Genomic DNA, 15,350 nt, shown 5'->3' on the forward strand with positions numbered 1-15,350 from the left:
TTCAATCAAAATGTATAAATTACACAATAAGTAACATTATAAAAAAACTTAAAATCTGAAATCAATAACAAGATCATTTGAAAAAAATGTAGTTAAATAAATAAGGAAATCGATAAAATACGTTGCTTAATAATAAAAAATACAAAGACACGTGATTTGCCCCGTTTGTACTGTCTTGCCTGAACTTGTCTTTGTTAAGTCGTACATTTCATATAATGGCCGCTTTAGACCTCCATAAGAAACGCCAAGATGTCACCAAACCCAAAAACACCAAACCATGCGATGTAAAAATACCCTTTGAGACACAGCTGGAGGCGTGAAGGCAGGTTATTGAACAGAAAGAGAAACTTGGTGAACGTGTGTTTATGATGCAAACTGATCAATACTGAAGATCAATACAGCATTACAAATGTACGCACATTTCAGCTTTAATTGACTTTTTCACCCCTTAAAAAACAGACTGAACTAGACAGGAGAGAGAGAGGTGAATCCCCCTGTGGGGTTAATTCCAATTATAACTTTCACCACATTCATTAGGGTGATGTTAGTTATCAATTAAGAAGTTATCAATGAAGAAGTTATCAATTAAGAAGTTATCAATGACGTCAGTAAGGTTTGATCAGACAACTGCAATTCGATTTTCATCCATTGTCCTAAACTAAATTAAAATCGATCCGCCGTTGGCCAGGTTATTTAATTATAAGTTGTTATAATAATAGTAGTAGCAATAGTAATATTGGTGTCTGTGTTGATGTCACAGTGTTGTTGTTGTTGTTGTTGTTGTTGTTCCTCTCACCTGGACGTGATGAACTCGATGAGAGCTTTGACTTTCTCGTCTTGTTCTGCAGAAGCGTCGACCTCGCTGATCAGCGGGGGGGCGAGGTGCGTCACCCCCCCCACCCCGAGGCCGGAGGAGGTGGAGGAGGAGCTGAGGCCGGAGCCTGTCATGGGGGAGGGGAGCAGCTCCTGCACGCCTGAAACAACAACAACAACAACACACACTCAGTGAGGAGTAACCCTTCATAGAAAACATCTCATCTGAGTCTTTAGGAGCTTCTGGTAACATCTCATCTGAGTCTTTAGGAGCTTCTGGTAACATCTCATCTGATGCAGAGTCTTTAGGAGCTTCTGGTAACATCTTATCTGATGCACAGTCTTTAGGAGCTTCTGGTAACATCTCATCTGATGCAGAGTCTTTAGGAGCTTCTGGTAACATCTCATCTGATGCACAGTCTTTAGGAGCTTCTGGTAACATCTCATCTGATGCACAGTCTTTAGGAGCTTCTGGTAACATCTCATCTGATGCACAGTCTTTAGGAGCTTCTGGTAACATCTCATCTGATGCAGAGTCTTTAGGAGCTTCTGGTAACATCTCATCTGATGCAGAGTCTTTAGGAGCTTCTGGTAACATCTCATCTGATGCACAGTCTTTAGGAGCTTCTGGTAACATCTCATCTGATGCACAGTCTTTAGGAGCTTCTGGTAACATCTCATCTGATGCAGAGTCTTTAGGAGCTTCTGGTAACATCTCATCTGATGCAGAGTCTTTAGGAGCTTCTGGTAACATCTCATCTGATGCACAGTCTTTAGGAGCTTCTGGTAACATCTCATCTGATGCACAGTCTTTAGGAGCTTCTGGTAACATCTTATCTGATGCACAGTCTTTAGGAGCTTCTGGTAACATCTCATCTGATGCACAGTCTTTAGGAGCTTCTGGTAACATCTCATCTGATGCAGAGTCTTTAGGAGCTTCTGGTAACATCTCATCTGATGCACAGTCTTTAGGAGCTTCTGGTAACATCTCATCTGATGCAGAGTCTTTAGGAGCTTCTGGTAACATCTCATCTGATGCACAGTCTTTAGGAGCTTCTGGTAACATCTCATCTGATGCAGAGTCTTTAGGAGCTTCTGGTAACATCTCATCTGATGCAGAGTCTTTAGGAGCTTCTGGTAACATCTCATCTGATGCAGAGTCTTTAGGAGCTTCTGGTAACATCTCATCTGATGCACAGTCTTTAGGAGCTTCTGGTAACATCTCATCTGATGCACAGTCTTTAGGAGCTTCTGGTAACATCTCATCTGATGCAGAGTCTTTAGGAGCTTCTGGGACTTTGGTTACAATTTAAACTCAAGCACAGTTTGGTCCTCCTGTGTGTTGGTTGTTGCTGCCACCTAGTGGTCTGCTCTGGTACTACAACACAGGAGTTTTCAGATACGCCGACCTGTGAGGTTCATCTCTCACCTGTGAGGTTGCTCTCTCACCTGTGAGGTTCATCTCTCACCTGTGAGGTTGCTCTCTCACCTGTGAGGTTCATCTCTCACCTGTGAGGTTGCTCTCTACAGCTTCTCTCACCTGTGAGGTTCATCTCTCACCTGTGAGGTTGCTCTCTACAGCTTCTCTCACCTGTGAGGTTGCTCTCTCACCTGTGAGGTTGCTCTCTCACCTGTGAGGTTCATCTCTCACCTGTGAGGTTCATCTCTCACCTGTGAGGTTCATCTCTCACCTGTGAGGTTCATCTCTCACCTGTGAGGTTCATCTCTCACCTGTGAGGTTGCTCTCTACAGCTTCTCTCACCTGTGAGGTTGCTCTCTCACCTGTGAGGTTGCTCTCTCACCTGTGAGGTTCATCTCTCACCTGTGAGGTTCATCTCTCACCTGTGAGGTTCATCTCTCACCTGTGAGGTTCATCTCTCACCTGTGAGGTTCATCTCTCACCTGTGAGGTTGCTCTCTACAGCTTCTCTCACCTGTGAGGTTCATCTCTCACCTGTGAGGTTGCTCTCTCACCTGTGAGGTTCATCTCTCACCTGTGAGGTTCATCTCTCACCTGTGAGGTTCATCTCTCACCTGTGAGGTTCATCTCTCACCTGTGAGGTTCATCTCTCACCTGTGAGGTTGCTCTCTACAGCTTCTCTCACCTGTGAGGTTCATCTCTCACCTGTGAGGTTGCTCTCTACAGCTTCTCTCACCTGTGAGGTTCATCTCTCACCTGTGAGGTTGCTCTCTACAGCTTCTCTCACCTGTGAGGTTGCTCTCTCACCTGTGAGGTTGCTCTCTCACCTGTGAGGTTGCTCTCTCACCTGTGAGGTTGCTCTCTACAGCTTCTCTCACCTGTGAGGTTGCTCTCTACAGCTTCTCTCACCTGTGAGGTTGCTCTCTACAGCTTCTCTCACCTGTGAGGTTGCTCTCTCACCTGTGAGGTTGCTCTCTACAGCTTCTCTCACCTGTGAGGTTGATGTCGGGGGCGGGGGGCTTCACGGTGAGGACTCTGGGCTCGTTGTAGTCTCTGTTCCTCAGCAGCACCATGGCCACTGACTGCACACTGCTGTTAGCTCCCTGAACCACCAGCAGGTGGAGCAGCAGGCGCTTACAGTGCTCGTACACCTCGGGGTGCTGGTGGTCAAACCCTGAGGAGGAGGAGAGTGAGGTCAGTTAATACGGTTTCCTTTTACCTTTAGTACGGACTAATCCTTGAAAAAGAGACAAATTAATTGTAAATAAGTAAAGTAAAAGAAGTGAAGAGAGAGAAAGATGGATTAACCTGTGGGATTAATCGCGATTATAACTTTCACCACATTAATTAGGGTGACGTTAGTTATCAAAAGAAAAGTTATCAATTAAGTCGGTAAGGTTTGCTCAGACAAAGTCTTTAATTAGATTAAAGTAGAGTAGTACTGCCTACTAAGCCCTTACAGACAAAGCACTGTTGCATGCTTTGTGCTCATATAACCCCCTATAGCCTAATGTATAAAGAACATCCTGGAGCTTCTGGCCCACTTTCATATGATGTAGGGCAGTGTTTCTCAGAGTGTGTAGTTGTGTTTGTATTGTGGATTTAATGTGTGGACGAGGCGATGTAGAGAGGTTAAGCTGTCATTTGATATAAACTGTTGGAGTGGTGAGCAGGCCTTTTGTTTCTGGATATTTGGGGAGTGTCCTTGGTATGAGCAGGTTTGAGACACGCTGATGTAGAGGAACATGGTACTTGGTTCCTGTCATACTAAACAGTATGGTAGTGCCCACAGCTCACCTATAAAGATGGCGTGCAGCAGGAGGTGCAGGTAGGCGTTCCACTCCACTTTCACCCCGTGGTCCACGATGAGGTCTGTGAGGAGGATCACTGCGATGTTACACCTGCAACACAAATATACAACGTTCATAGTAAGCACAGGAAATAAAGTATGAGCTGTCGGCTAACGTGGTCAAAACGACTCGATCTCCGACCAGGCGAACTCATCCCCGTGCTGAGGAGATATTCAACCATCAGTTCAATGAGAAGAACGAACAGGAGAACGAACGTTTGTAATCTGATTACTTTGAACAGTCAGGGTTTGTTACTACATGTTATCGCTTTTTGGATCTGTAAGACCCGAGTGAGTGAGGTGTATTGTTGCCTAAAATATTTACCCAATTACAACTTTTTTCTCAGATTCTTGCCTTACAGTAAGCACAGGAAACAAAGGGGGGGTGGGAGGGTGTTACCTGTGCAGCGGCACCCCGGGGGCGTTGGTCTCCGGCAGGTAGTCCACCAGAGGAGACCAGCAGCCTCCGGTGGGGGGGAAGGGAAGAGGCTCGGGCCGGTTGTGGTCCATCACCTTCAGACGCCAGTTAGCATACAGCGGCATGGAGTCACCTGAGGGAGGGAGGGGGGAGGGAGGGAGGGGGGGGGGGGGGGGGGCACAGAGGAGTTTAGATTCTAAGATATCCTGTTATAGTTTAATCACAATCAGAAATACTACTCTCACAGAGGGGACAGAAAAGAGCCAAAGACAGCTTAATGTTACCTAAAGAGCATGCTTAAACAAATATTAAAGATTACAAAAATAACACAAGCAGCCAGGTATGTATTGCACAGTTATTAACGGCATATATATATATTGCACATATTGCACATAGTTGGTATTTAACAACAAGGCGTGTTATAGGAGTGTGTGTGGGCTCTACAAGATGTCCTCTTACTCTTCTCCTCCTCGTAGGACCCTCCGGAGCTGCTGCTGTATCGAGACTCCAGGCGGTGGTGCTGCCGGTTCAGATTACTGTTCAGACCGCTGTAGATGTCCAGGTGGGTGTAACTGCACACAAAACACAGCGGGGGTTTAATCAAATGAAAATGGAGCACTACTCATGTTCCCCCCCCCCGTGTCTGTGTTTCCTGCTGACGTCATGTTTCCTGTGTGTCGTACCTTTCCTCCATGTTGGGGTCTTTCAGCTTTACGTCGTGATGCCCTTCGGTGTTGGGCACCATGGTGTTGCTGCTGGAGGTCGTTCCTGAGGAGAGACAAGCAATAACAAAACAGTTCAGAATCAGGAGGCAGATTATCGTCCACCAATCAGTGTGACCGTGCTGAAGTTCCTTTATAGCCCAACATTAGCCGCCTTTAGCTTAGCGGTGGTGACGTGAAGTCATGTGACCGTGCTGAAGTTCCTTTATAGCCCAACATTAGCCGCCTTTAGCTTAGCGGTGGTGACGTGAAGTCATGTGACCGTGCTGTAGTTCCTTTATAGCCCAACATTAGCCACCTTTAGCTTAGCGGTGGTGACGTGAAGTCATGTGACCGTGCTGTAGTTCCTTTATAGTCCAACATTAGCCGCCTTTAGCTTAGCGGTGGTGACGTGAAGTCATGTGACCGTGCTGTAGTTCCTTTATAGCCCAACATTAGCCACCTTTAGCTTAGCGGTGGTGACGTGAAGTCATGTGACCGTGCTGTAGTTCCTTTATAGTCCAACATTAGCCGCCTTTAGCTTAGCGGTGGTGACGTGAAGTCATGTGACCGTGCTGTAGTTCCTTTATAGCCCAACGTTAGCCTCCTTTAGCTTAGCGGTGGTGACGTGAAGTCATGTGACCGTGCTGTAGTTCCTTTATAGCCCAACATTAGCCTCCTTTAGCTTAGCGGTGGTGACGTGAAGTCATGTGACCGTGCTGTAGTTCCTTTATAGCCCAACATTAGCCGCCTTTAGCTTAGCGGTGGTGACGTGAAGTCATGTGACCGTGCTGTAGTTCCTTTATAGCCCAACATTAGCCTCCTTTAGCTTAGCGGTGGTGACGTGAAGTCATGTGACCGTGCTGTAGTTCCTGTATAGCCCAACATTAGCCTCCTTTAGCTTAGCGGTGGTGACATGAAGTCATGTGACCGTGCTGTAGTTCCTTTATAGCCCAACATTAGCCACCTTTAGCTTAGCGGTGGTGACGTGAAGTCATGTGACCGTGCTGTAGTTCCTTTATAGCCCAACATTAGCCACCTTTAGCTTAGCGGTGGTGACGTGAAGTCATGTGACCGTGCTGTAGTTCCTTTATAGCCCAACATTAGCCGCCTTTAGCTTAGCGGTGGTGACATGAAGTCATGTGACCGTGCTGTAGTTCCTTTATAGCCCAACATTAGCCACCTTTAGCTTAGCGGTGGTGACGTGAAGTCATGTGACCGTGCTGTAGTTCCTTTATAGCCCAACATTAGCCACCTTTAGCTTAGCGGTGGTGACGTGAAGTCATGTGACCGTGCTGTAGTTCCTTTATAGCCCAACATTAGCCACCTTTAGCTTAGCGGTGGTGACGTGAAGTCATGTGACCGTGCTGTAGTTCCTTTATAGCCCAACATTAGCCACCTTTAGCTTAGCGGTGGTGACGTGAAGTCATGTGACCGTGCTGTAGTTCCTTTATAGCCCAACATTAGCCTCCTTTAGCTTACCTGTGGTGACGGAGGGGATCTTGTAGCTGGAGGTGATGCGGTAGTATGGAGGGTTGTCCATGTGAGTGACGGCTGAGCTAACAGGCTCCGTGCTCTCCAGCTCAAACATCAGCTCCTCCAGCAGCTGCATGGTCTTATCCCGACCCAGATACACCACCACACGCTTCACCTGAGGACACACACACACACACACACAATGCATGATGGGAGACACCTTTAAGGGCAGGATGTAGACCTTCCTCTGTGATAAAGCTTATAGATTAACGTGCAATTCCGTATCTGCCACTACGGTTTGTGGTATTGGGATATATGAGTAAAGCTTAATTGATTAATTGATGTAGCATTTGGACTCACGTATAGCAGGAGGCTGGGGTCGCTGCTGACCCCCGACATGCTGGTGAGGAAGTGCAGGATGATCTTCAGGTTCTTCGGCCAGCTGTCGGCTAACGTGGTCCAAACGTTCTCGATCTCCGACCAGGCGAACTCATCCCCGTACTGAGGGGATATTTAATGATTCAGGATTCATTTATAATAAAATTAACAGGCTCATAGCAACTCAACGATATTATAAAATGTGACCTATCAGTTCAATGAGATGAACGATCAAACGTTTGTAATCGGATAACTTTAAACAGTCAGGGTTCGTAATAAAATGTAATTAATTATTTATTTTGTTCACTTTCTGGCTCTGTAAGACCTCAATGAGGGAGGTATTTTGGTCCCCAAAATATTTACCCAATTACAACTTTTTTTTCAGAAATTACTTTTTTAAATTGCATTTATTCTACTTTTTTCCTCAAAACTGTGTTTTCTCTCAGAGTTGAATATTTTCCACAACTGACTATTTTTTTTTATAGAATTTGGTATTTTTTCTCAGAACTGTTTTTTTTCCTCCCTCTCCTCTCTACCTAAGAAAATTAACCAATTACAACTTTTCTCTCAGAAATATATATTTTTTTGAAGTTGACTTTTTTCTCAGAGCTTGGGATTTTTCAGAAATGTCTCTTTTTTACCAAATTCTTCTTTTTTCTCTCAGAATGTTGAGTTTTACTTTTCGCATTTTTTGTATTTCAATTTTTTTCAGAATTCAGAATGTTTTTTTCAGAATTCTCAGAAAATACTTTATCTCAGAATTTTGCATTTTTTCCAGAATTGTCTGTTTCTTAGAATGTTTAAAAAAAAAAAATGTTTCCTCAGGCTTCAGTTTTTTCTGAGAATTAACTTTTTTTTTTTTTTACAGAATTCAGAAATCTGTTCTCTGCTAAGTGTTCACCAGAGATGTGCTGATAAGAAATGGATTAAGACATGTTGTGATGGAGCATTTCTCCAGCTGTAGATCTGCAGCGTCCCTCTCACCTTGGCGGTCATGAACATGAGGTTGTTGAGCACCATGGTGGTCGCTCGAGGTGAACCCCAGCCTTCTCCTCTCAGCCAGCGCCGGCTGTTCACCATCATCGTCTCACGCTCCTCTTCCTCTTCCTCAGCGCTGCCGCCCTCCTCCGCCCGCCTCGTGGTGGGCTTCAGATCCACCAGCTCCACGTTGTTCATCCACGGCAGCAGGTAGTGCAGCATCACCTGCCGGCCACCAGGGTGCGCTGTCTGGATCCGCTGACTCACCTCTGGAGGACAGGAAGTCAGAAAGTTAGAGAGAGACAGGAAGTCAGAGCGTTAGAGAGCGACAGGAAGTCAGAGCGTTAGAGAACGACAGACTCTGAGCGGACAGGAAGTCAGAGAGTTAGGGAGAGGATGATGGAGGTGTGGAGCTTCAGACCTGAGAAGATGGGCAGCGTGAGCTCGGGATAGGTCCGGGCGAGTTCCTCTGACAGCTGGTAGTAGGAGACGGAGTAGAGGTGAGGCAGCGGGGAGGGGGGGGTCAGGATGCCGTCGCCTCTCTGGATCTCCAGTTTGTGGGCGTACCTGAAGAGCTTCGGCTCCAAGATCTGTCACGACATGATTATTAATTACAGATGCGTTATGATCCCATGAGATCTGGTTGAAAGGAAAAGTTAAGTACTTCTTAAACTGCTGTGACTATGTACACCTTTTAGGATAATGTTGCTACTGCCCAATTGTTTTTATTTACATTACACAAATATTTTAAAATGATATATTTCAATTTTATTTTTTTCAAATGTCTTTTCTTTGCCTTTGTTTTTCAACTTTTTGATGCAAGTTAGAGTTTGAGAGGATGCGTGTACCTGCAGCAGCTGCATGGCCGCCTCGTAGATGTCTCTGGAAGAATCAGCAGCTTTGAACAGGATCAGGTTCAGAAGCACCACCGTGTCAAACTGGTAATCCCTGAGAGGAGGAACAGAAACACACATCAGTCACAAGCGGCTCTGAGACTCAATCTGTTGGTCCATAGGCTGGTGAAGACTACAATGAGACGTCACACACACACACTGGGAACATATGGTTTATAACCAACACTAAAAAGAATCTTAAAACTAGATTTAAGATTCATTTATTCAATGCCTTTTTAAAGTATCTAAACAAGTTTACAAGAGGCTGCACAATTGACTCTATTTAGTCTCAGTCATCGAGTGTCCTGTGTCTGTGTTCAAGGTTCAAGGTTCTTTATTGTCAAACTAACATAGCTACAGAGTAATTATGTTGTTTAGGTCACAGGCTTCTCCAACAATGCAACACAATACAATGTGTGTGTGTGTGTGTGTGTGTGTGTGTGTGTGAGATTGTCTGTGTGTGTCTGTGAGTGTGAGTGTGAGTGTGAGTGTGAGTGTGAGTGTGTGTCTGTGTCTGTGTGTGTGTGTGTGAGATTGTCTGTCTGTGTGAGTGTGAGTGTGAGTGTGAGTGTGAGTGTGAGATTGTCTGTCTGTGTGTCTGTGAGTGTGAGTGTGAGTGTGTGTGTGAGATTGTCTGTCTGTGTGTCTGTGAGTGTGAGTGTGAGTGTGTGTGTGAGATTGTCTGTCTGTCTGTGTGTGTGTGTGTGTTACCTGTTGTGGAACACGTTAGCGATGGCCCTGAAGCAGCCTGCAGCCACACGGCGGGCCCCGGTGTAGCAGCGGTCCACGGCCCAGAACATCAAGTTACTCTGATCTGGGTTCAGCTCCAGGAGCAGCATCACCGCCTCGCAGCCCAGCTGGTGCACCTGAGGAGAACCAGTGCTTTAGGATCTCTGTCTAACAACTCCTACTATGACTTTAGGATCTCTGTCTAACAACTGCACACTCCTACTATAACTTTATAACCAGTACTCGTTCACATGGGTCTGCTCAGACCATCAGAAACATGTCAGTGATAATTAAAGATGGCAGCTCTCACCTTCTTGTCCTGAGAGTCCAGGATGTTGTCGAGCCACTTGTAGAGGTATCCATCAGAAGAGAGACCCACGTTGTCAGCGACAGGACCGCAGCACAGCACCGCAGACATCGCCTGAGGAACAACAACACGGTTACCAGTCAGTATGGATTCTAAACAGTGGTGGAGTGATGTTGTATTTCTGTGTTGGACCCTGAAGGCAACATCTATGGGCTATAAAGTAACTACAGCACGGTCACATGACTTCACGTGTGTATTAGTACCTTGAGAGCGCAGTACTGGTGGCGGTTGATCTGCATGTTGCGGTCGCTGTATCGGTCCAGAGGAGTGAACATGATGCTGAAGGGTCCGGCCCAGTGGCTGAACAGCATGAACAGACTGTGTCTGAGGGACTGCTGCGGGAAGATGGTCCTCCTCTGGTGCACTGCACACACACACACACACACACACACACACACACACACACACACACACACACAACACACATCACACACACACACACACACACACACACACACACACACACACACACACACACACACACACACACACACACACACACACACACACACACACACACACACACACACACACACACACACACACACACACACACACACACACACACACACACACACACACACACACACACACACACACACACACACACACACACACACACACACACACACACACACACACACACACACACACACACACACACACACACACACACACACACACACACACACACACACACACACACACACACACACACACACACACACACACACACACACACACACACACAATGAGTATTGGTCAGTTTATAGTCAGTATGAATTGTTTGATCTAAACAGTGATAGGTAAGTGATCAGTACCGGGGACGTTCTGGATGATGTTGGCCACCAGCGCGCTGAAGTGGCAGCGGATGTCCTTCAGGGTGTCTGAGTCTTTGTCGTTCTCGGCCTCCAGCAGCTGCCGGGTCAGATCCACGTACTCCAGCAGCGCTCCGTTCAGAGAGTGGCTCTCTGCATCCAGACCCCCGCTGGCTCTGTGAGAGCAACACAGGAGCATCTTCATTAGTATCACCGTATCAATATATATATATAAGACGACCCGATTATAAGACGACCCCGATTATAAGACGACCCCGATTATAAGACGACCCCGATTATAAGACGACCCCGATAATAAGACGACCCCGATAATAAGACGACCCCGATAATAAGACGACCCCGATAATAAGACGACCCCGATTATAAGACGACCCCGATTATAAGACGACCCCGATTATAAGACTCTCTTTTTCATGACTAACTTTTGGAAAACAACTTTTTTTTAAGATCAAATCTTGTTTTTCAGTCACGTATTCAAACACCCTCCTGTTAACCTCCGGGAAGCCTTTGCGGACCGCGGATTGCTTTTCTCTGACTGTTTACATTTGAAAGGCGGTCTTTTTTTTCTCCATCTTCTCACGCTACTCTCAGTAACACCACATTTCTTTGCTGCTCAACGGTTGTTTGATGACTCTGCTTCGTTGATCACCATTATCTTCAAATTGGCATCCTAACTTCGCCTCTCTTGTTTAATAACTTTTGATCCACTTTGTTGGAGTTGGTCTCTGTGTCTCTCCATTTCTCTCTCTCCTGTTGTACTGTTGCTTTAAGACGTCTCTCTCTTGGGGGAACACTCGTTTGGCGCCATCTGTTGGTGTGACTGTGTAATTACATCGACAAGTCTAGACCCCGAATGTAAGACGAGCCCTCTTTTTCAGATTTCTGTTACATTCGGGTCAAAGCAGTAAACAGAAAGCATGGGGCAGGATGGTAACTTCATGCCAGGATTACTGCACAATGTCTCGCCTGCAAACAACCATTTATTAGCTAATCATTGTTGCAAGTGAGACAGTGAGCAGGTCCAGCATCCTCCTGCTCTCTGACACCAGTCTAATGAAAGTGAACTGATCCCTGATCACACTGAGGGTAACGTACATCTGACTGACGACTCCAGCGTCAGCGAGCAGCTCGAAGATCCGGACCAGCTGGACCCGGAGAACGTCCCGGCGCCGGCGCCGCTTCATGTTCTGCACGGGGAACAGATACAAGTATTTTAATCAAACTCTGGAAACATCATGGAGAGAGAAGAACGCTTTGACACAGGAAACAGAATCAAGTGTTTACTGAGACTCAGACCAGTGGAGGAGCTGCAGGAGACTCACCTCAGGCCTCCTCTCTAAAGCTTCTTTGATGATGGGGTTCAGCTCCTCTATCAACTCTCTGCAGGAAACACACGCGTAAATAAACCAGTTCAGCACAGAGTCATGTTCAGTACAGAGTCATATTCAGCCAGCTCACGTTCAGCACAGAGTCATGTTCAGCACAGAGTCATGTTCAGCACAGAGTCATGTTCAGTACAGAGTCACGTTCAGCACAGAGTCACGTTCAGCACAGAGTCATGTTCAGCACAGAGTCATGTTCAGTACAGAGTCACGTTCAGCACAGAGTCACGTTCAGCACAGAGTCACGTTCAGCACAGAGTCACGTTCAGCACAGAGTCACGTTCAGCACAGAGTCATGTTCAGCACAGAGTCATGTTCAGTACAGAGTCATGTTCAGCACAGAGTCATGTTCAGTACAGAGTCATGTTCAGTACAGAGTCATATTCAGCCAGCTCACGTTCAGCACAGTCATGTTCAGTACAGAGTCACGTTCAGCACAGAGTCATGTTCAGTACAGAGTCATGTTCAGTACAGAGTCATGTTCAGTACAGAGTCATGTTCAGCACAGAGTCATGTTCAGTACAGAGTCATATTCAGCACAGAGTCATGTTCAGTACAGAGTCATATTCAGCCAGCTCACGTTCAGCACAGAGTCATGTTCAGCACAGAGTCACGTTCAGCACAGAGTCACGTTCAGCACAGAGTCACGTTCAGCACAGAGTCACGTTCAGCACAGAGTCACGTTCAGCACAGAGTCACGTTCAGCACAGAGTCATGTTCAGCACAGAGTCATGTTCAGCACAGAGTCACGTTCAGCACAGAGTCACGTTCAGCACAGAGTCATGTTCAGTACAGAGTCACGTTCAGCACAGAGTCACGTTCAGCACAGAGTCACGTTCAGCACAGAGTCACGTTCAGCACAGAGTCACGTTCAGCACAGAGTCATGTTCAGTACAGAGTCATATTCAGCCAGCTCACGTTCAGCACAGAGTCATGTTCAGTACAGAGTCACGTTCAGCACAGAGTCATGTTCAGCACAGAGTCACGTTCAGCACAGAGTCATGTTCAGCACAGAGTCATGTTCAGTACAGAGTCACGTTCAGCACAGAGTCATGTTCAGCACAGAGTCACGTTCAGCACAGAGTCATGTTCAGCACAGAGTCATGTTCAGTACAGAGTCACATTCAGCACAGAGTCACGTTCAGCACAGAGTCATGTTCAGTACAGAGTCATATTCAGCACAGAGTCATGTTCAGTACAGAGTCACATTCAGCACAGAGTCACGTTCAGCACAGAGTCATGTTCAGTACAGAGTCATATTCAGCACAGAGTCATGTTCAGTTACAGAGTCATATTCAGCACAGCTCACGTTCAGCACAAGTCATGTTCAGTACAGAGTCATGTTCAGCACAGAGTCATGTTCAGCACAGAGTCATGTTCAGCACAGAGTCATGTTCAGCACAGAGTCATGTTCAGCACAGAGGTCATGTTCAGTACAGAGTCATGCTTCAGCACAGAGTCATGTTCAGCACAGAGTCATGTTCAGCACGAGGCCAGTCATGTTCAGCAACAGAGTCATGTTCAGTACAGAGTCATGATTCAGTACAGAGTCATATGTCAGCACAGAGTCATGTTCAGCACAGAGTCTCACGTTCACGCTACCGAGTCACGTCAGCACAGAGTCACTGTTTCTCAGTACAGAGTCACGTTCAGCACAGAGTCACGTTCAGCACAGAGTCACGTTCAGCACAGAGTCACGTTCAGCACAGAGTCACGTTCAGCACAGAGTCACGTTCAGCACAGACATGAGTCACGTTCAGCACAGAGTCACGTTCAGCACAGAGTCACGTCAGCACAGAGTCACGTCAGCACAGAGTCACGTTCAGCACAGAGTCACGTTCAGCACAGAGTCATGTTCAGCCAGCTCACGTTCAACACAGAGTCACGTTCAGCACAGAGTCACGTTCAGCACAGAGTCACGTTCAGCACAGAGTCACGTTCAGCACAGAGTCACGTTCAGCACAGAGTCATGTTCAGCCAGCTCACGTTCAACACAGAGTCACGTTCAGCACAGAGTCACGTTCAGCACAGAGTCACGTTCAGCACAGAGTCACGTTCAGCACAGAGTCACGTTCAGCACAGAGTCACGTTCAGCACAGAGTCACGTTCAGCACAGAGTCACGTTCAGCACAGAGTCATGTTCAGCCAGCTCACGTTCAGCACAGAGTCATGTTCAGCCAGCTCACGTTCAACACAGAGTCACGTTCAGCACAGAGTCATGTTCAGCCAGCTCACGTTCAGCACAGAGTCATGTTCAGCCAGCTCACGTTCAGCACAGAGTCACGTTCAGCACAGAGTCACGTTCAGCACAGAGTCACGTTCAGCACAGAGTCACGTTCAGCACAGAGTCACGTTCAGCACAGAGTCACGTTCAGCCAGCTCACGTTCAACACAGAGTCATGTTCAGCCAGCTCACATTCAGACATTTAATGAACTTAGTATTCCAGATAATGATGAGTCAGAAAGAGCTGTGTTTCAGGGACTGATGAGCTATTGGAAGTGTGTTAGAGTTGCATATATTCAGTTGTAGGTGTGTGAGGTGTGTGTGAGGTGTGTGTGTGGTGTGTGTGTGAGGTGTGTGTGTGAGGTGTGTGTGTGAGGTGTGTGTGTGGTGTGTGTGGTGCGTGTGTGAGGTGCGTGTGTGTGGTGCGTGTGTGAGGTGTGTGTGTGTGAGGTGCGTGTGAGGTGTGTGTGTGGTGCGTGTGTGAGGTGTGTGTGAGGTGTGTGTGAGGTGTGTGTGAGGGGTGTGTGAGGGGTGTGTGAGGTGTGTGTGAGGTGTGCGTGTGAGAGGGTGTGTGAGGTGTGTGTGAGGTGCGTGTGAGGTGTGTGTGAGGTGTGTGTGGGTGTGTGTGAGGGTGTGTGAGGGGTGTGTGAGGTGTGTGTGGTGTGTGTGAGGGGTGTGTAAGGTGTGTGTGTAGGTGTGCGTGTGAGGTGTAGGTGTGTGTGAGGGGTGTGTAAGGGGTGTGTGAGGTGTAGGTGTGTGTGAGGTGTAGGTGTGTGTGAGGTGTAGGTGTGTGTGAGGTGTAGGTGTGTGTGGCGGTTCGGTGTGTGTGAGGTGTAGGTGTGTGTGAGGTGTAGGTGTGTGTGAGGTGTGAGGTGTGTGTGAGG

General features: G+C 47.0%; 1 protein-coding gene across 1 annotated transcript in view; it reads right to left on the reverse strand.

Moving 5' to 3' along the window:
• Positions 1 to 796: 796 nt before the first annotated feature.
• The window catches only part of LOC117497833 (protein furry homolog-like), a gene marked incomplete at its 3' end in the record, with an annotated part of 71,693 nt that continues 57,139 nt past the window's right edge, over positions 797 to 15,350 (reverse strand). Inside the window, 17 exon segments of the mRNA XM_034149855.1 lie at positions 797 to 974; positions 3,224 to 3,406; positions 4,030 to 4,133; positions 4,482 to 4,632; positions 4,959 to 5,071; positions 5,183 to 5,267; positions 6,683 to 6,851; positions 7,037 to 7,177; positions 8,039 to 8,301; positions 8,454 to 8,622; positions 8,881 to 8,980; positions 9,637 to 9,791; positions 9,965 to 10,075; positions 10,225 to 10,385; positions 10,843 to 11,015; positions 11,956 to 12,047; positions 12,183 to 12,240. Coding sequence (XP_034005746.1) covers positions 797 to 974; positions 3,224 to 3,406; positions 4,030 to 4,133; positions 4,482 to 4,632; positions 4,959 to 5,071; positions 5,183 to 5,267; positions 6,683 to 6,851; positions 7,037 to 7,177; positions 8,039 to 8,301; positions 8,454 to 8,622; positions 8,881 to 8,980; positions 9,637 to 9,791; positions 9,965 to 10,075; positions 10,225 to 10,385; positions 10,843 to 11,015; positions 11,956 to 12,047; positions 12,183 to 12,240 — 2,406 coding nt within the window.

The sequence above is a fragment of the Trematomus bernacchii genome, unplaced genomic scaffold (genome assembly GCF_902827165.1).
Source record: "Trematomus bernacchii unplaced genomic scaffold, fTreBer1.1, whole genome shotgun sequence".
Taxonomy (NCBI): Eukaryota; Metazoa; Chordata; class Actinopteri; order Perciformes; family Nototheniidae; genus Trematomus; species Trematomus bernacchii.